General features: G+C 40.9%; 2 protein-coding genes across 2 annotated transcripts in view; one reads left to right on the top strand and one right to left on the bottom strand.

Moving 5' to 3' along the window:
• Window positions 1–1,571, top strand: part of cttnbp2 (cortactin binding protein 2) — a 50,309-nt gene extending 48,738 nt beyond the window's left edge. The window contains exon 23 of the mRNA XM_079825858.1: window positions 419–1,571. Within this exon, the coding sequence (XP_079681984.1) occupies window positions 419–670 (252 nt within the window). The 3' untranslated portion in view covers window positions 671–1,571. The remainder of the gene's footprint in view (window positions 1–418) is intronic.
• A 623-nt stretch (window positions 1,572–2,194) lies between these two features.
• The window catches only part of cftr (CF transmembrane conductance regulator), a gene marked incomplete at its 5' end in the record, with an annotated part of 31,465 nt that continues 12,756 nt past the window's right edge, over window positions 2,195–20,903 (bottom strand). The window contains 16 exons of the mRNA XM_079825859.1: window positions 2,195–2,894; window positions 4,577–4,682; window positions 4,793–4,965; window positions 6,509–6,598; window positions 6,693–6,848; window positions 8,158–8,385; window positions 8,727–8,827; window positions 9,127–9,354; window positions 11,719–11,869; window positions 14,572–14,651; window positions 14,743–15,023; window positions 15,153–15,190; window positions 15,573–15,710; window positions 15,793–16,504; window positions 17,492–17,578; window positions 18,085–18,179. Coding sequence (XP_079681985.1) covers window positions 2,682–2,894; window positions 4,577–4,682; window positions 4,793–4,965; window positions 6,509–6,598; window positions 6,693–6,848; window positions 8,158–8,385; window positions 8,727–8,827; window positions 9,127–9,354; window positions 11,719–11,869; window positions 14,572–14,651; window positions 14,743–15,023; window positions 15,153–15,190; window positions 15,573–15,710; window positions 15,793–16,504; window positions 17,492–17,578; window positions 18,085–18,179 — 2,877 coding nt within the window. The 3' untranslated portion in view covers window positions 2,195–2,681. The remainder of the gene's footprint in view (window positions 2,895–4,576; window positions 4,683–4,792; window positions 4,966–6,508; window positions 6,599–6,692; window positions 6,849–8,157; window positions 8,386–8,726; window positions 8,828–9,126; window positions 9,355–11,718; window positions 11,870–14,571; window positions 14,652–14,742; window positions 15,024–15,152; window positions 15,191–15,572; window positions 15,711–15,792; window positions 16,505–17,491; window positions 17,579–18,084; window positions 18,180–20,903) is intronic.

Genomic DNA, 20,903 nt, shown 5'->3' with positions numbered 1-20,903 from the left:
TGTCGAATCACAACACGGGAACCGCTGGCTCAATCAGAACTCGTTACGTATTTCTGAAGGAGGGACTTCATAGAACGAGGAAATTCTCAGGCCGTTTTGAGGACAGTGAAAACAGCGGTATACAGATAAGTAAATTGTGTGAAAAATACTGTTTTTTTTTACACATGAAACATGAACACGTTATATTGCACACTGTAAACACAATCAAAGCTTCAAAAAAACACGAAAAACGGGACCTTTAACTAGTTTTTTGTTTAACAGTTATCATACCTCATCCACCTTCTTGGATTTGCCTTAAAATGTTGCTTCTGTAGGTCGCTTGCTAGTCTTTGGAACAAAGCACATGTTTGAGGTAGAATCATCCTTTTATTTTTGGTCAAATATGTGTTTTTTTGTGCATTTCTTTGTCTATGAAAAGACTGACAGTGGTCACGCTTCTCCTCGGCGAGTGACGAGGCCCAGGTCGCATCTTCCCGTCCCCAGCAGCAGAGGAGCTCAGCAGGTGAACACCACCACCAGCAGCAGCAGCAGCAGCAGCAGCCCTAGCAGAGCCTCCACGAGCAGCAGAGCAAGGCAGCTCCCGCCCCACAACAACACCAACAACTTCTCTCAAGACCACATCTGGTTCCTGGACCCCAACTGTAATGAAAACTACAGTAACCATGGATAGACACCTCCCACTGCCCTCCCTTTGCCCTCTCTTTTGTGAAGTTAGGTTACTGGCAGCATTTTAGTATTTGTACATGTTGTCCATACTTGTTACAATATATTACATTGTGAACTTTGGGACCATAGTTTTAATATATTCAACTGTTTAAGTAAAGAACTTTGAGGAAAAAAAGAAAGATAAACTAACAGGAGAAAGACTGCTTGAACACTTTACAATTTGCCTTTTAGGTCAAATGTTTTGGATCAAAGTAAGAGCTGGTAGTCTTTTTGCTCTTTAGTATTTTCAATCAATCGTGTTTTATCATTAAATAAGTGAAAGGTGAGTTTTTAAAACTGTCGAAATCAGGGTTTTACCAAATATGTGTAAATAATAACTGGGAACTTAAATGTTGTATAGATTAGTGTGTGTGTGTGCGTGTGTGCGCGTGCGTGTGTGTGATCTAGCGCTTGTACATTGGAGGACTTTTGAAGGGAATATGAGAACTGTATATATTGTTTGTAATATTAAATTTTGGTTCATATTTTTTCACTCGTTTCCAAACAAACTGAATGTGGCAATAAGTACCGGCATTGCGAACACGGGATATTTTGTTTTTGTTCATTAAGCCATAATTAGTATTTTCAATTACTCTCATGCGTGCTCAGTGACTGCCTTGAACTTTGACCCCCTTTGTGTGAAACCCCAACTAAGAAATTGGAAGCGGCGTGCATTCATTTTCGTTTGTCTTATGTATTGAACATGTAGGATAAACAAGTATTCTTTTAAAGTCAGTATTGTTCATATGTACAGAAGAGATTATAGTCGACCTCTGATGTTTAACTGTATTATAGTTGTCGGATGAGGTTCAGAGAAATTGTCCTGTTTCCTCCAAGCACAACAATTAAAAATGCACTATCCTAGACATCAGCTCTTGGGTTTTCTTTCTCCACACAGCTAATGCTAAAATTGTGTATGTATGAAACCAAATCATTCAGCTGGAATCATAATCTTCAGCTAAGTTTTTGTGTCCTCTTCCCTGAAGCTTCTTAGCCTAGAAATCTAGACGTACCCTAGCCTAGCGGCAGCTAATCTAATTTGCATCCAGGGTAGTCTAGCAACTCTCCGTTGGCGTGCAAGCTGGAAAAACCAAACTCTGGTCAGGCCAATCACATCGTGTATAGAGTCGGTGGGCGGGCTTAACATAATGAAGGCAGAGTTGACAGTTCCGCGTGCTACTTGTAAACAAAGAAGCTGGAGAACAGCCTCTGGAAGACTTGGAGTTAAGCTTTTCTTTGAGGAAAGAACAAATAACAGCTCTGAAGTCATTCTTAAGAAAGGAAGATGTGTTCGGAATTTTGCCGACCGGATATGGCGAAAGTTTAATCTATCAACTAGCTCCGCTTCACCTTCTTCGCTGCTGTGGTTGGTTGTAGCGCTATCCTATTGCGTGCAGAGGGAATTTGACAACCGTTTATCCAGGCTAGAAGCTTTCCACCATAACACAAGATAAGAGCGGCATGGGGACAAAAAACAAGAGAAACGTATAGTCTTGAAAAATATATTTGTTTCACAGAAAAGTCCTATATATATTTACAAGTTCAAATAATCACTGTTTTTGCTTGTGCCTTTCCTAGTTCCATGACATTCCTAAAGAAATGAGAAAACCGAGTAATTGTTTTGCCATTTACATGATTCTGCACATTCAAAGGATCTCTGACGTGGTCATGATAATTTAATAAATTAAATGTTCAGAGAGAAATAAGAAAAGGAATACATTTGATATGATCAAAAAAAAAAGAACAGAGATGAATCACAAAAGTTGCATTATATTTCTTACAGTGTTCAATTATTCCTGGCCTCACAATGTCCCATTGTGAGAGGATATTGAGTACCTCCTGTGACATTAAGGACGAATACATATCTTTTCATTAACAAATGTCACATGTGTTCTGAAGATAGGTCATCCAATATAATGTACCGTTTGGAGACCTTTAGAAAGCATGATGTCTGTATGAAGTCCAGTTAGAGACGCTCAGAGGCGAGTGTCTTGGATATTGTCCTCTGCCTCCTCCTGTAGTGTCTGTGTAACAGAGCTTAGTTTGGATTGAGGGGTGCGCATGCTAGAATTCCGACGAGGGAAGAGTTTGAGGCGCTCGGCTTGACTTATGGCCTGCTTTAGATGACTGGTCTCGTTCAGAAGCTTCTGAATGGAATCGTAGGTCTTCACCTGACCCTTGTCCATCATCTGCAACAGAGATAGAGATAGATCTTTTTTTTACTCTGCTAAAACTCTTCACATTCTGATAGCAATCACTAAGTTAAGTGGTCTAAATGTATTTATAGGTAGGCTATATATATATCCTTCCACAGACGATGAAATGAAACAAAGTCCTTAGCTGTATATTTTGATACATCTGCGCACCCTGTTCGTGCAGACTTTAATGCTATGCAGAGTTAGCCAGACGTCAGACACGAGCACCATAACTGAAACAGCAGCCACCTTTTACAGTTCCTCTTGAACTAAAACAACCAGCTTATGCTGCATTCACGCTAAAACTACTGTAATTTGGAAGAAGTGGAAACCTGTGACGTTATACTCGGAGTGGTTCATGACTCGAATTTATACGTTTCAATGGCAACACTATCAACACCGAAATGTGTCAGGTGGTACAGGTCAGAGCTCTTTAAATTGTTTATGCTCATTATTATTGGAATGTTTTGTGCTTTGAGACATGAGGTAATATAACGCAGTCTCTCGTCTCGTGACACTTCGCAAACTCTCCTGTGTGTGTTCATCATGCGTTTTGGAGGAGGTGTGGCTTTTGAGAGGGATCTTATGCTTTCGAAGCTAGCTTGCTAGACGCTGCCTACCCTACATTTAAAAGAAACATTTTCTATTAAAACACATTTTTAAATGTAATACATTCCTGAGATGGCAAAGCCACCAGTCTTCAGTCACACCTCAGAATTCAATCTAATATGCTGATTTGCTGCTTAAGAAATATTTATTCTATTATTATCAATGCTGAAAACAGTTGGAAAAGGTGACAGGTTTTTTTTCTGACAGGAATCTTTTGACCCCAAACTTTTGAACGGTAGTATATGTTTGCAATTGTCTCTATTACTGCCTGACAGAAATGACTGTAAATGTAAGAAGTGCTCATTGTTTTTGCTATTATTTGGTGTCGCAAAAGATGCTTTACAGCTGTTTATAAACACTTTGTGTTTCTAAATATTAAAAAATATACATATATCTTCTGTGGAAGTCTCAGGACCAAAACAATTATACAATGCCCTACCTGCCTGTCAACATATGCATTTCCATACCTCCACGCACCCTGCTCACGCACAACACGGCATCCGCGCGGTTCATGCTATGCAGAGTTGTAGACAGACAGTCACAGAGCACCGCGAAAAAACAGCAGCCGCCTTTTACAGTTCCTCCTGAGCCAAAACAACCAGCTTATGCTGCGTTCACGCCATAACTACCGTGATTACGAGAATCCGTGACATTCTACCCAGAGTCACGTCCTCAGACTTGGATTTATGCGTTTCAATGTCAACACTATTAACACAGAAATGCAGCAGTCAGCTGGTACAACTAGAGCTCTGTTAGTTGTTTACGTTCATTATTATTGTAAAGTTATGTGCTTTGAGACATAAGGTGATTTAACAGCATCTCATCACGTGACGCTTTGCAGAATCTACTGTGTGCGTTCATCAGGTGTTTTGGAGGAGGCGTGGCTTTGGAGGGAGGGGGTGGGACCTTATGCTTTCAAAGCTAGCTTGCTATTGCTAGCCACTCCGAAATTACCTACCCTACCTTTAGTTTTTAGCTTGTTGTCACCAGTAAAAATGTGAATAATTGGGGGGGTATGACATGTAATTTGGTGTTGATGGGAGAATGAGGTAGTGTAGGAGCTTTACCAAGAAAGACTGGCACTCGAGCAGTGGTTCCACTTTGTGCTCAGACAGTAATATAGTGCATGTGGAAAAAGACTGTCGCAATGTCTTCTTTAACACCTTTATTGTTCTGAAACCAAAGACAAAGCACAGCTACTATTATTCACAAATTCATTGTACTTTGGACTTAGCCAGTGGTGTTATCTGTGGAACAGGTAGTGTAGTGTTGTTGGGACTCACATTGGATCGAGATGGGCACTAGGTTCGTCCAGGAGGAGGATGCGGGCTCTGCTGAGGATGGAGCGGGCTAGACATATGAGCTGTTTGTGGCCGTTACTCAGTACATAACCTCCGTATTCAAGCTGGAAGTCCAATTTGTCTGGAAACTGCTCAATCAGTGTCTTTAGACCGACCTTAGCACACAAACACAGAAATAACTGCTCACTCAAGCCTTCCAGCAAATCATCTATGCTTTGCAGTTCATTAAGGAATACTCTGCTAATCTTAAATAATACTCACACTGTATGTTCACTGAGATATTACAACTAGCATTCACTCTATTTTAGAGGCCACACTTTATATTAGGGGGCCTTAACTACTATGTACTTACATCAAAAAATAAGTACAATGTACTTACTGTGTTCAAATTGTATTGCAAAACACCTTTGCTGATTTTGAGGTGGGATACGGTAGAGTTAGGGACAGGGTATGGGTAAGTTTAAGGGTAGGGTTAGGTGTAAGGGAAGTGTCAACTGTGTAATTACAAATGTAACTACAGAAATTAATTACAGATGTAATTACATGCAGGTATTTTTTAGAATGTAAGTACAATGTAAAAACATGTATGTACACAATAAGTGCATTGTATCAAATGATTAATTAAAATGTTAGTACATAGTAGTTAAGGCCGCCTAATATAAAGTGGGTCCATTTTAGACCTAATGTTCTGCCTTCATAAAATGGTACACTGCTTTTTGTTGACTAAACAAAAAAAAAATACATTGAATTAAAATACTGTTGTCATTTAAAAAATGTTTACCTAAATTAAAACTAAATAAAGAAAAAGGTAACAAGATGAAGTGTGTAATTTCTGGGCCCGACATGACATCATTTGGAGGTTAAGCATGTAATCGCTGGTTCACAAAAAAAGTTCTGGGCTTTCTGGATGGACAAACCAAATGACCTCATGCTTTGCTTTTTAAAAGGTCACTTATTTTATAAACAATAAATAGGAAACCTCACACCCCAAAATTGATAGGTGCATAAGCTAACAACTAATCAGAGCAGACAAATAATCCCACACACTACCACAGATTGCAAAAACATGCAATGTATTTAATGCAACGTTTCAGTCTGACCTTCATCAAGCATTAAGAAATGTTTTTTTGTGGCTGACTAAGATTGGATGACTGAAATGTGCTAAATATAATGGTTTTATTTTAGTAAAATAAAAAAATGATAGTTAAAATGTATTGCTAAAATTAATAACTAGATAAGAAAGATAATGCTTTATTTGAATATGGAGTTTATTGTAATTGTTTTTATTTTATTTTATTTTATTTTATTGTGGGTACCACTTTACAATAAGGTCTCATTTGTTAACATTGGTTAATGCATTAGTTAACATGAACTATGATCAATATATTTTTACAGCATCCATTAACCAGCATCCATTAACCTTGGTTGATGTCAAACTCACCAATGGTGTGAGTTTGAGGAAGAGCTATCTATCTGTTTGCTCAAAGACAATGCCTAGATCAATGACAGACTGGGTGTTTGAAAGTTGTATAAATTACACCCTTCACCTTTAAATGCTCAATGGCAAATAAACTGTTGCCATAGTAAAGGCAGTAAATACTATGCTTTTCCAGTTTCTTTGAATTGCTCTAGAAAAAAGGGTCATCAAACCACTTGATCTCACAGTCATTGATCGTTTGCTCTGAGGCAGACACCCACCTCCTCTGTGACCCGCCAAAGCTCCTCATCACTATGGCAGCCATAAGGATCTAGGTTCGTGCGGAATGGCCCCGTAAATATGAAGACTTTCTGTGGTGGTGGAGTAGGAGGAGACATTTACAAAAATATAACTTGAGAAGTTATCAAGAGAGAGGATGAAAGCTGTTCCCAGAACCACTGTTACCTGAGGCACCACGCCAAAGGCTTTCCTCCACTTCTGAAGCGGCATTTTGTCCCAGTTGACCCCGTCAATGGAGATATCTCCATCTGTGTAAACCAGCTTCAGAAGAGCATTGAACAGAGAACTCTTCCCAGAACCTGTTCGACCCAAGATGCCCACCTGAAAAAGAGCATATGATCAATCTGACCAGTGTTGCCAAGTCCACGGTTTTCCCGCAGAATTAGGATACTATTACACAATTGCTGCAGGTAGTTTTTACATGGGGAACTCCCTGGAACGCGATTGAGCTAGTTTTGATTAGCAATTTGGTGGGTTTGTTGTACAAACTGTGCCAAACCTGCCAACTGTGAATCTGACTTGAAATTTTTGAAAAATGCTATGGTAATACAAAAGTGCATCTATAGAAATACATATAACACATTCTATAATAATGGATGTTTGTGTTTATGCCCTTCTCACATGGATTTCCTACAATGTACATCACAAAATTCACAGAAATTAATGCACATATATAAGTTTAGCTGACCCTTTAGCTAAACTCACTGACATTGCTCTACAAAAGTCAAAATGTGGTAACTTTGTCAAAAAAGAATTATGATCAAAATTAAGTCTGTGTCTTGGTAGACTGGGTAAACCCAGCCTGATCTGCCGGCGATTTGATTTCGCCCTGCAGCTCAGTCTGGAAACCTGTACATTCATTTCTTTTGCTTCTGTTACACTTTTGCGGGAAACAATCACAGACTGGCTTATCCTCCTGATGCGCTATTGGTGGGTTTAACACGATGATAGAGAAGCGATGGGTCGTTGCCTGTTGATCACGCCTCTTGTGGTCTGATTGGTTGAAGGACTATTTGAATTATGCTCGTTTATCACGCCTCTTGTGCTGTAGAAAATACTATGGAGCAGACTCCCCAGACCAATGTTAAATCTTAAATTGAGCTTGGTCTGGTGATAGCCAGACAAGTGACTTGGCACAACTATTCTCACATTTGAAGAAAAAGATGCACGAAAACCAATTTCCATTTTTCTCAGCTCCAGCATTGGTGTAATTACCACTTTTCGCCTTTGCAAGGCAGTACAATCCAAAAGTCCATCAACTGAAAATCTGGGATTTAAAATATAATTTAATATCTTATTTTATATTCAAAGTATAGATCTAATTCCAATTCTAGATTATTTATAGGCCACTGAATTTTTTAACTCCTTTATACAAAAGCTCAGATGTGATGCTGAGAATATACTGTAAATAAAAAAAAATCATTAAATTAGACTACATACAAAACATCAAGCATTTTCACTAGTAATCTTTGACTTTTAGACCCCACTCCAAAATTCAAGCTATAGACCATTGTAATATCTTGCTGTGAGACAACACTGTTACAAAATGCACCGTTTGAAGAAAACTTGTTAGCATTTATTTTTGTAATGTTTAAAGAGGAGTTTAAATCTGGGAATTGCTTGTACGTACCCTCTGTCCACCCTCCACAGTGAAGGAGAGGTTCTTAAGGACAGCGTGACCTGCTTCTGTGTATTTGACTGTTACATTCCGCACATCGATCTGACCGCGGTTAGGCCAGCTTGAGTCCGCCTGTGCATTGGCGTTCTCGATAATCAGATCCGAGCCTTTGCTTTTGTCTGGTTTGGGTGTCTCGGACGGTAGGTCGATGAACTTAAACACCCGGTCAACAGAACGCATCTGGAGGAAGAAGGATTAGAAGAGCTATGATGTAATCAGGTCCACCGAGGTCCAAGCAGCATGTGGTTTGTTTAGCCTTTAAATGATGCTTAGCCTGTGTGTTTGCGTGTGCTTGGAAAGGCTGTATGGGTGTGCAAACAGTTTCACCATGTGGCAAAAACAAAGAGCCACTACTGTATATATGTGTATCAGTATGATTGTAACTATTCTCCTGATAGGGCCATAGTGAGGGGAAACAAAATGTCCTGCACCTTACAGCATTACAGAACAGGACAATTTCTGCAGTCTAGAACAACTAAAAAGCATGCTTTTTTCAGGGAGGAAAACTAAAAGGCACGTACCATTCCATCCACCGCAATGCTGGTGGCAACACACCACTGGAAGGTGCCTATAATGAGCATTGCCAGGCATATGATGATACCAATCTCACCCGGTTTATCCTCTGTGGAATAACGCACATGCATTAACATGCACCAACAAGCAAGTATAAACATCGAGTACAAGGGGACTCACAATGACCTTACTTCTACACTTCAAAGGCATTTTCCAAGCACTGTTCACAATTATCTCTTTATACAACCAATTGTCTGTAAAACCTACTAAATCAAGCGTTCATTGGATTTTTGAACCCACAGAGAACCATCAAATAAACAGTGGCATCCGCTGACTCAACATGCTCTACTGCTCGCTTGGTTCACTCTCACATATCTTGCCTAGATACAGATGGAAGAGCGCTCTTACGGTTGGTTCCTACCGCAATCCAGGCGGCCAACGTGAAAAAGAACACAAAGATGATGTCGGCGCGGAAGAGAAACCATCGTAGGGTCGACAGGTAGAGGAACCAGGTGGCTGTGTGGGTGTTGAGGGTCTTGTGGAACAGGTTCTCGAAGTAAGCCTGCCGCTCAAAGGCCCTGATTGTCCATAGACCCTTCAGTGAGATGATGAGGTGGGAGAAAATGGGGCTCCGAGCTGTGATGAGAGGAGAATAAAACATGTCAACAATGTATATTCATTAAATTCCAAGTCTTCAGAAGCAATATGATGTGTCGCTCGGTGCACAGCAAGTCATTTAGTGTAAATCTTGTCCTCCACTGTAACACTCAAATCAAACCTAATTTTGGGGTATGGGCCATTTTTATGACTTTTTGTAATTTTGGAGATTGACTGCCCCCATCTCTATTCACCTCATCGTACAGAATATTCTTCACATTTTCACCTTTTGTGCTCAACAGTAGAAAGAATTAATAGGGATTTGTATGAAATACACTACAGTTTAAAAGTAATATTTTTTAAATAAACATTTATTCAGCAAGGACACATTAAATTGATCAAAAGTCCCAGCTGTCACAATTCGTGATGCTGGTCTTTCTCATAATCTCGTAATTAAATGTGATTTCATCGTTCATCTGCATCAAGCCACTTATTCTGAATTATCAAGTCAAACCAGTACGTGAAAAACACAAGAACTTCAACAAAAGAAAGGCATGAATCTAGCAGCAACCGCTCTCTTCAACCAGAGTCTTGTCACGTCATGGCCGGCACGGCAGAGTCTCGTCATGGGCGGCATGGCAGAGTCTCGTCACATCATGGCCGGCACGGCAGAGTCTTGTCATGGCCGGCATGGCAGAGTCTTATCATGGGCAGCACGGCAGAATCTTGTCACATCATGGCCGGCACGGCAGAGTCTACATACCAGTCTCCAACTACCCTGGAGCTTGGTTCAGCACGAATCCCCTCGATCATTGGATCAGTTCCGAGATTCCGAGAAAGTTATTGTTATTATTAATTGTATTACTTATTTCTCGTTATTTTTTGTTGTTTATTAAATGTCATTTCATTTTTATATTTTAAAGGTGCTGTATGTAAGAATGACAGCTAGTGGTTGAAATTGGTACTGCAGTCCAAATTCAAAATATAGTTTGCCCCCGCCCCATCCTCCTCAGACTCAACGCTCACGCGGGTTGCCAGTTTGAGGACACGCAACAGGAACAAGCGCAGTTGACAATGGAAGGCGAGGAGACTTATTCCGTGTTGTAATGTGCTTCCGTTTATAGAGATTTTTAGATGCATGCCGAGGCTTTTTAAATATCTGCAAATATAGTATGGAATTTTTATGCCTTAGTACAGTCAGAAACTTACATAATGCACCTTTAAAATATATTAAAAAGTATTTATTTTTTTTATGTATTGTAATATTGTGTTTTCACCCCCGTTTTATTTGTTTCTAGTTAGAAATTTCTGTATAATATGTTTGTATTGATATGGACTTATGTTTCTAATGAAATCCATTACGGTACATATTAATTTATCTGAATTGTAATTAATTTTAATACTACTTTCATTTAAAAATTTTAATTGCAATTCTGCATCCTGTTTGCTACCTCAATTCAAATTCAATTTAAATCCAGGAATAGAAGTATAATTTAAAAAGCATTCTCAATTCAGTTCTAAATGCTAATGCTTAACCATTTGGAACAGATCAGAATTTTAGATTTTTTTGGGACAACTACTCATTTAACTGTCAATCTCATGCACTTATTGTATTTCAACATCATCTAGGCCATACATTTCCAATAGCAGAAGGCGTCAGGAAGAGGAAAGAAGAAATAAAAGTCCCGTCCTTTGTCCTTTGGCCTCTAGGTGACCTCATAAACAAAATGAACTAATCCACAAGTTGAGCTACCCACAATATCACTAAATCATCACATTTTTCTCATTCATGACGGCTTTCCTTGCAGCATTCCTTTCCCTTTCTATAAGCAAGACAATGCCTTTAGCTCCTCTTGTCTGAAAAACAATAGAGTTGCGCAGTTCTCTGGGATCCCCGCCATTAGGGTTGTTGCTCATCACTTGGACGATGAGTGAATTAGCAGCAGGATAGCAGCAGAGGAAATCCCTGGTCGGGTTTTTGCCAGCCCACTATTACAAAGTACGGAAAGCCCTAGTTGCTTTCTCTGTGGCCCTGGACAGACTGACAGTGGGAAGAGTGTTGACAATTGAGTTACTGAGAGACCAACAGAAATGGTCTGACTTTGCCTTATTCAGAGAGGCAATAGACCATTGCTGATTGGTTGAGAGACCAAGCTCTGACCTCCCGCCCATGCCAGTTCCTCTGAGATATCCTCTCCCTTTCTGGTTGACTCATCCATCCTCTGCTCCTCCCCTGTTTTCAGACCTAGCACTAACCTCCCATCAGGGCCCTGTCAAACTGGCCCTCTCGTCCCTGGCAACAAGCCACATGCCAGCATGCAAAGTGCGTCAGGAATCCAATGTACAAAGACGTACAATATCTAACAACTGCATGCAAAGAATGTACACACTATCTGGCCTTACCTTCTGTCTCAAGCTGTTTAAGCTGTTGACCTGTACGGAGAAAGTACTTCCTCAACACAATGAAAATAATGGCCAGGGGAGTAGCCGCAAGGAATATGTATGGCCGCACGATGGACACCACGAGAATACATCCAACCACCACCAAAGTCAACTGTTGGAAGAAAAGCAAAAAAATCAAAGACTATGTTAAACATTTTAGTTAGGGTGACCAAAACCATGTTTTGTCTTTCATATTTCATAAAATTCTAAATTGCTGAGTGATAGAGCGAGTCTTCGGTCACACGAGAATAACCTAATCAAAAGGTAGCCAATTACGTCATATTATTTATATTATAAAGTATAATTTGAGAACAAAGAACAAAATTACCATCCAATCACAATTCCCTATCGATAATGATCTGGCGTCAGTGTCAATGATTGTGAGCGAGAATGAGATCATACCCACATGTAGATACTTTTGTCACATGTCTGTCCTGTCTCATTGAGCACTGGTGGTGTTTTGTTATTTTGGTCCATGTGCTCCTGTCTGCAGTCTTGACCCCACCCTCCTTGTCATCTAATTAGTGATTAATTTGCCCCACCTGTGGTCCTCGTTACCTGCCTTGTTTGTCTCCTATTTAATCTCCTTCTGTTTTCTGTCCGGTGCTGGTACGTTGTCAATGTTGCGTTGTCTTTCATGTTCCCGTGTTCCTGGTGGTCTGTTCCAAGTTGGTCTTTTGTTCCAAGTTGGTCTTTTGTTATTTCATGTTTGATTATTTCCCCCTCGTGGGTTTGTTTTGTTTTTGTATTATGTTTATTTGTTTAATAAATAATCCATTCCCTGCACTTGAGTCCTCAACCAGTTTCTCTTAGTTTAAACGTGACAGAACGTACCAGCCATCAGAGGACTCAGCAGGATGAGTGGAAGCCTGGTCCATCCTCGTGGTTTGAGTACGCTCCGCCAAAGGGGAATGGACATACAGGGATTTACCCAGAGGTTCTGGGAGAGGGCAGAGAGGCTTAATTGCCTTGATGTGGGCCTCAAGGACATTTTTAATCTCTGCTTGGATTACCCTCTTCCACAGTGGGAGATGGAGTTGGTGAGCCACTTGAACTTTTGGAACTTTTCAAACTATCTATACCACCGCAAGAAAGGAAGGGTCCCAGTTCCGGTGGTCCCTGTTCCGGTTGGCTCTGTTCCTAAACGAAGGAGGAGGCGAAGGGCTCCCTCCGCGCCAGTCCTGGTGGTCCCAGCTCCGGTGGACCCAGTGCTGGTGGTTCCGGTGGTCCCTGTTCCGGTGGTCCGTGCTCCGGTGGTCCCTGTTCCGGTGGGCTCTGTTCCTAAACGAAGGAGGAGGCGAAGGGCTCCCTCCGTGCCATTCCTGGTGGTCCCAGCTCCGGTGGACCCAGTGCTGGTGGTTCCGGTGGTCCCTGTTCCAGTGGTCCGTGCCCCGGTGGTCCCTGCTCCGGTGGTCCCTGCTCCGGTGGTCCCTGCTCCGGTGGTCCCTGCTCCGGTGGTCCCTGCTCCGGTGGACCCTGCTCCGGTGGACCCTGTTCCGGTGGACCCTGTTCCGGTGGACCCTGTTCCGGTGGTCCCGAGTCCGGACACGGTCTGGAGGGCTGTGATGGGATGTTACGTGGTGGCAGTCCTGCGTGCTTGGGAGGAGCACAGGGCTTTCTCCAAAGCTCCGGAGGTCCCTGTTCCGGTGGTCCCTGTTCCGGTGGACCCTGTTCCGGTTGTCCCTGCTCTGGTGGTCCCGAGTCCGGTCACGGCCTGGAGGGCTGTGATGGGATGTTACGTGGTGGCAGTCCTGCGTGCTTGGGAGGAGCACAGGGCTTTCTCCAAAGCTCCGGAGGTTGTTCAGGTGGTCCCAGTTCCGGCGGATCGTGTTCCGGTGGTCCCAGTTCTGATGGTCCCAATTCCGGTGGTCCCAGTTCTGGTGGGGGATTGTGTTCCGGTGGTCTCCATTCCGGTGGTTACAGTTCTGGTGGTCGCTGCTGTGCCGGATGTGTCACCCAGGCTCCTGCTTTTGCCCGCGCCGCCTGAACCCTGTGGGCCGCCCTGGCCGCCTGAACCCTGTGGGCCGCCCTGGCCTCCTGAAATTTTTTGTTTTCTCTGTTCCTCCCTGGTCTGTCCCTCCTGTCCCCCACTGGTCTGTCCCTCCCGCTCTGCCCTGGCCTGGTGGAGCGTCTGGTAGCCGCTCCGTAGGGAGGGGGTTATGTCACATGTCTGTCCTGTCTCATTGAGCACTGGTGGTGTTTTGTTATTTTGGTCCATGTGCTCCTGTCTGCAGTCTTGACCCCACCCTCCTTGTCATCTAATTAGTGATTAATTTGCCCCACCTGTGGTCCTCGTTACCTGCCTTGTTTGTCTCCTATTTAATCTCCTTCTGTTTTCTGTCCGGTGCTGGTATGTTGTCAATGTTGCGTTGTCTTTCATGTTCTCGTGTTCCTGGTGTTCTGTTCCAAGTTGGTCTTTTGTTATTTCATGTTTGATTATTTCCCCCTCGTGGGTTTGTTTTGTTTTGTTTTTGTATTATGTTTATTTGTTTAATAAATAATCCATTCCCTGCACTTGAGTCCTCAACCAGTTTCTCTTAGGTTAAACGTGACAACTTTAATGTGTGCGTGGGGTGAGTGTGCCTGTCCCATATTCCACTCTGAGAAATCTGGTCACCCTAATTCCAGTCCATTTGACAAATTATTTAGGAGCATGTTATGGTTTGGGACACAGTGATCTAGTATGCTATAGAGTACTGATAGTGTGTGAATTCATCTGAACTGGATGCCAAAAGCATGACTGAGCAACCCTAAACTAAACAGAACCCCATCTACCCCATCAATTAAATGCTTTTGACTAAAGAATTCACAAACCTGGACAAAGTCAAACATGAGGAGAGGAAGCATGTCATCTATTGTGGCCATGTCTTTGGTGAACCTATTCATGATTCGGCCTGCAAAAATGATATTAGGAAACAAACAGTAAAGTATTAAGTCAGAAACTGGAACTTATTTATACTTATTTCAGCCTTAACTAACACTGACCTGTCTTCATGGTATTGAGCACAGACATGGGTGCACTGAGAACCGCACGCAGCATCTTCTGGTGTAGTTTCTTGGAGATTGTGATCATAGTGTGCACAAATGGAAGACCCCGGAAAAATCCCATTGCGAGGAAGCTCTCTGACGTGGCCACATAGATGTAGAGAATGTAATAGCTGCTTGTGGGGGTCACAGTGATTGCATAGTTTTTTCCAGGTGAAGTGATGTTGGAGTACTTTGACATATTTGGCTCAAATCGCTGATGCGCTTCTCTCCAAAGGTCACTGCAACAAAGTAGTTCAAATGCAGTATTTTGTGGATTGATTCTAATTAAATTCTGATGAATGCTTGAATAGATAAGTATTGCCTGGAAGAGAAGTTAACTAGCAAATGAGGAAAGGAAAAACACTTACTCAGTTATCAGAAAGATCCCTGCAACAGATCCTGCGACCTAAAATACATCAGAAATAATTAAGATTAGTAAATCTAGATGTACACTTCTATTCAAAAGTGTGGGGTAAGATGTGTTATGTTTCTGAAAGAAATGCTCACCAATGTGCATGTTTAATAAAAAATACAGTAACAACAGCAATATTATTACAATTTAAAATACTTTTCTATTTTAATATTTAAAAAAAGTTCAGTGTCACATGATCCTTAGAATAATTAGAATACATGTAATTATTTAATGCATCTTAGATGAATAAAAGTATTAATTTCCTAAAAAGATTCTTAAAGACCCCAAACATTTTAGTGTATATTAGGAAACACCTATATGTAATGCAGAACATGTCAGTAAACACAGAGATAAACACAAAACATATTCAAATTACCTCAACTGCAGCAACAATGAGGATGAAGATCAGAACATAAAGAAGACTTTTATTATTTGACACATATCGGACATATGTGTTCCACTTTGTCGTTTCAAATGCCTCCTCTATTTCATCTATTTCATCAACTAAACATGCCTGCAAAGACAAGCGAATCAGACCATGTTAAAGTCTACTATGTAAATGAATATGTTGCAGTAAGTGCAGGAATTTTCCACACCTCAATGTTCTCTTCTTCTAGGACCCCGGTGATGTCATACGTGCTGTCCGACATGCGGCGAGTGTAGATGTCCAGCTCAGAAGCCAGTTCGCTCTGAGGCACGACGGACAGCCGTCTGCGGAAAGATGACTGAAGGTGGTCACGACGGCCCTGGCCTTGTGCATTGGTCATGAAAGCTAACACCGACTGCCTCCTCTGACCAGCCATATGCACTCCGTGGTTATGATACACATCGCTTCCCATGAAGGATTCATCTACTAGCTCGTTCTCGGGTATCAGGGAGAACTTTCGGTCAGGTAATGTCCTCCGAACCTCTTCATCTGCTACCTGAATAAAAGATGCCTTACGAGCTGATCCACTAGGGTTGACGATCACTGAGGCTTTTCTCTCATCTATGTACTTGGGCATGGATGGGGCCACCTGGCGATAAGCAGAGCGTTCAGGTCGCATGCCTGCGCTCTCATCCACTGAGACACGGCGGAGAGTCTCTGTAAGAATAGAGCAGCGGCGGTCTGCATTGATATTGTCATAGGCCTCCAAACCCAGAAGCAAAGAGCTAAAATCAGGACGCTCCGATTGAAGGTGATTGAAGGTGCCATAGAAAAAACTTTCACCATTGTGGAGCAGTAGGATCTTATCGGCCCGCTTAAAATGCTCAATTTTATTTGTTACTAAGATGCGTGTCTTGGAGGCCATCAGCTTACACAGACATCTGGGTAAAGACATAAAAAATGAGATTATACATCAATATTACTCACTTTTGTCATCTCTTTTTTCGTGGCCTTGGTTCCAGAAGTAGTTTTCCCATTCACTTTTCCATAGGGATTTAAAAAAAGTTTTCATCAAAGAGTTTTGAGCCATGAAACAAACCAACCAGCTATGTGATGAATCACAACATTACAAACTTTGATTTGAAACAAAAAAAAATTATTTGAAAATCAGACAAAAAGCAAAGGCACAAAACTGTGTACTTATCGACTTTAATGAGGGAAAGAACAACAATCCCAAGAATTGCAAATGGCATGGCATAATCAAAATAAAAATGACGGATAAATATAAAGATGTATCTATTATGTAATTTGCAGTGATTCATAGGAGTGAGCAAGTGCTAAAGAGTTCTTTTGGTACTATTTTCTTGTTTCAGTTCTCTGATTAGTAAAGATTCTTTGCAGAATCATAGTTTGTAGAATGTAGTTTTTCCACTAGTAATCCTGTTAAAAATGATTATTTTTAAAAAAATAAGATGAAATAATGTGCCTTCAACAAAAGCATATACCTTCGATCAACAACCTCGAAGCTCACAGTTGGTCTGTCTTTTAACGGTTAATTGTAATTTATCAAATTAAAATGTATTCAAATCAATTCCCTATGGAGAAAATGAATGGGATGTTTCCCTGCGGAATCCAACAACTGTTGAACTCTATTAACTTTAGATGGACATTTTAAAAAAGATAGTTTTGTTTTATTTTTATACACTTGATAGCAAGTTTTGTTTTATACACTTGATAGCAAATTAGTTTTCATTTCTTTTAGATCCTAAGTCTATACCATGTCAGAAAACAGGCAAAAAGCAATCTTAGAATTAATGAAAGTCAAAACGCTACATGATATACTTATTTCATCATTTAGTCAAATAAATCCAAGTGGAATCCTGAAGAGCATAATTCCAGCCATGCCAAAGAGAACGTGAAATACATACTTGTCAAATATTTCTTTTTCTGTTGCAATATCCAGGTGTGTAAATGGTGCATCAAGCAGGTAAACATCAGCATCTCTGTAAACAGCCCTGTGCAGATAAAAAATATACATTAACATTATAAAGTTAGTTATTTTTAACTAGTGATGATTTGATCATGATATATAAATGAAGTTTATTCTAAGGAGTATTTTAATACGGTAAACTATAAAAATACTTGCTAACAAGACATACTTTGAAAAGAAAAAAAAGTCGACCAGGCCCAGGGACGCTTTCATACAAACAAACAATAAAAGTTTGTCAAACTCTCATTTATGGCTGCAAGATTGTATTCAAATGTAAGATTTAATATTGAGTTTATGGCCATGTAAATCTAAGAGAGATCCGAGCACAAACTTCCTGACGTGATGTAACAATGTGTTGTGGCTGTTATTAAAATGCCATACGTATAATGAATTATATTTTCCCTAAAGTTCTGTGGGAAAGAGCAGCCATGGGGCAAGTGAGGACTCTAGTGTGTATTAAACTACAGGTGCTGGTGTACATTTGAGGAGTTGAGAGATGCTCAAGTGTAGGTGCGGAAATGTGTGACATACCTGGCCAGAGCTACACGTGCCTTCTGACCCCCACTCAAGTTTAAACCCCCCTCAGCCATTGGCGTCTTATCCTTCTCAGGAAGAGCAGCCAGATCCTAACAATAAAACAGACAATGTCGTCATACAGAGCAAGAGAAAGTAAGACATTGTGAGAAATTTAGGGAAAATACCACATGCTATTTTACATGACTCTGAAGTACACATATACACATGTTTTATGGGGACTTTCCATAGACATTATGATTTACTGTACTGTATTTTACTGTACAAACTGTATAGCCTAATCTATCCCCTTACATTAAAGGCTGATTTATACTTTTGCGCTGGACCTGCGCCAGAGACGCCATGGGCTATGCGTCAATTTTCATTTATACTTCTGCCTCCTTGTCCGCATCGACGTGCAGTTACACATGCAGAGGGAGCATGTGTACCCCTGAGGGAGGGGCTCTGGCAGACTTTTCATAGCACTTGTGGTCTGCAAAGAATTGACGCGTTTTTACATTTTTGGAGAGCTGCACATCAGGGTACGTCGTAGGCTACGCGTGCAACACACAGCCTACAACGTAGCTATGGCATACACTCGACACAGAAGTATAAATTGGGCTTAACTCTACCCCTAAACCTACCCATCACAGAAAACTTTCTGCATTTTTACATTTTCAAAAGAAATAATTTAGTCTGATTTATAAGCTGTTTTCCTCACGGGGACCAAAAATGTCCCCATACAGACAAGGATTTCAAATATATTTGTGGGGACATTTTGTCCTCATAACGTAGGGTTTTACCTGGACCACACACACAGGACAACACAACACTCACTGCAGAAATAGTAGGTTTTATGTTTGATGTAGGTTTTGGTGCTTTAAACCATTTGTGACATAAATTAATGGGAGAGCTCATGCTTAAAGGGGTCATGAATTGAGAACTTAACTTTCCCTTGAGCTTTTGATTTATAAAAGGTCATAGTAATATAAGAATATCCTGTAAGTTTTAGAGCTGAAAACTTCCTTGTTAGTCAAAGAAAAGCTTTCATTGACACCAGGCCCAGCAAACGATCAATCTCAGAATGTGCCAGGCTATGACGTCAGAGTGTAGTGAAGCACCGCCTCAACAGAAGAAGAACAATGCCTGATTCTGTAGCCCCGCCTACCGACTCGTGAGCTAAACCGCATCGAACGTTTAAGAAATAAACATACCGTATAAGCTTCATTCGGATTCCAATATTATGAATGCATGGAAGAACTTTATTTTTAATGAATATCCAGCTCATGTGGGGAAGACAGCGATTCTTTTGTAAACGAGATTGGATTTGCAGACAGGATGAGATTATATGAACGAATGAAGCAACACAATGTGAGTAAAAAAATTTTTTATATGTGATATTGCATTGTTACAGATCGTATTGATTAATGTGTATGTGTCTAACTGAACATACCTTAGCATGCTATCACAGGCTGAAGAAACCTTTATTTATGGTGTTATTGGTTCATTGCGATTCGGCATTGTTTTCGGCTCTGGCATGTATGGACGAGGCCTCGCAAAGCCCAACGTCCCGGGGCTATGTGTTTTTCAGATGGGCTACCAAAACAAAAGCTATTTTAAATGGTGAAATAACTCTCTTGACTTGAAGGGTGTGCACACCCGCGCGTGTGTGTGTACAGTTCACGCTTATATTCATTGATCGTGCGGGCCAAGTAATAAAAAAATAACATTCCAATCAATCACGGGTTTATGAGAGATAAATCATTGTGTTTGTTTGATAAAGACATTTTGCGAGCCCTGTGGGAGATTAATTCCGGTTGAGGTTTCCCCAGGGGTCTCAAAGTCGCGGCCCGCAGGATGATATTCTACTTGACATTAAAGTTTAGTGTTAGTGCGGCCCGCGCGTTGCTCTGAAAAGCACCTTTTTGCGCGTGTCGTTGCGTGTGCAGCGCTTGTTGCCTTCTTTATGTGTGTGTTTGAGAGAGAGAGAGAGTTGGCTCGCCCCTCCCTCGTGCAGTATAATTGGTTGACACCGCGTGATTGACAGGAACAGACGAACAAAGCTGATCAGACAGTTGAAACGAATGTGGTCTAACAGCGCTCGTCAATTTCAAAATGATTGAGATGTCCAATCAAATCAAAGTAGGCGGGGTTTACGTTCTCTTTTGGCCCGTGCACACTGCACAGTCTTCACACACAGACAAGCGCGTCAATCTATCGCTTAATGCCATTGCTGAGAGAGACTCTATTCTTTCCGGTGAAATCACAAAACAAAATGCAAACGTGTCCATGGCCTTATTATACAATCATTGATGAACATCTTTGATTTTAATGAAGAAAAACTATATGAGGGCGGATTAGAACCCAGAACCTTTGACACGGTTGACAAAAATTCTACCACCAGACCAATAGAGATTTCAAAATTTTTATGCAGATCTATGTATTTATTCACTCATGCGAAGAATATCGGGACTAATAATATATTTGACGCAAATGAATGCAAATATTGTTTACAAATAGTCCCAAAAAGATTATTTCCCAACAAGAATTAGACCTAGAATTTCGCTCACTGTTCTGTTTGACCTGGTTATTTAAAATAAAATTAAATCATTCATTTTTTCATATTACATGATTTAATTTCTATAGGCTATATTTAGTTCAAATTCAGAGGAACAGTTCATGTTCAGAAGAAACATTCACATTTAAGAACTGTTAATAATAAAGATTGAGAAGATTGGGTCAGTTGTGCTACTTTTTTTTGGAATACTTGAACCACTTTTTATGTGCAATACTTGATGCGGCCCAGCCTGACCCCTACCTCCAGCGGCCCCCAGGTA

Source organism: Gobio gobio, assembly GCF_949357685.1.
Source record: "Gobio gobio genome assembly, chromosome: 9".
Lineage (NCBI taxonomy): Eukaryota > Metazoa > Chordata > Actinopteri > Cypriniformes > Gobionidae > Gobio > Gobio gobio.
The sequence above is the reverse complement of the archived record's forward strand: the minus strand, read 5'-3'. Positions and strand labels throughout refer to the sequence as shown.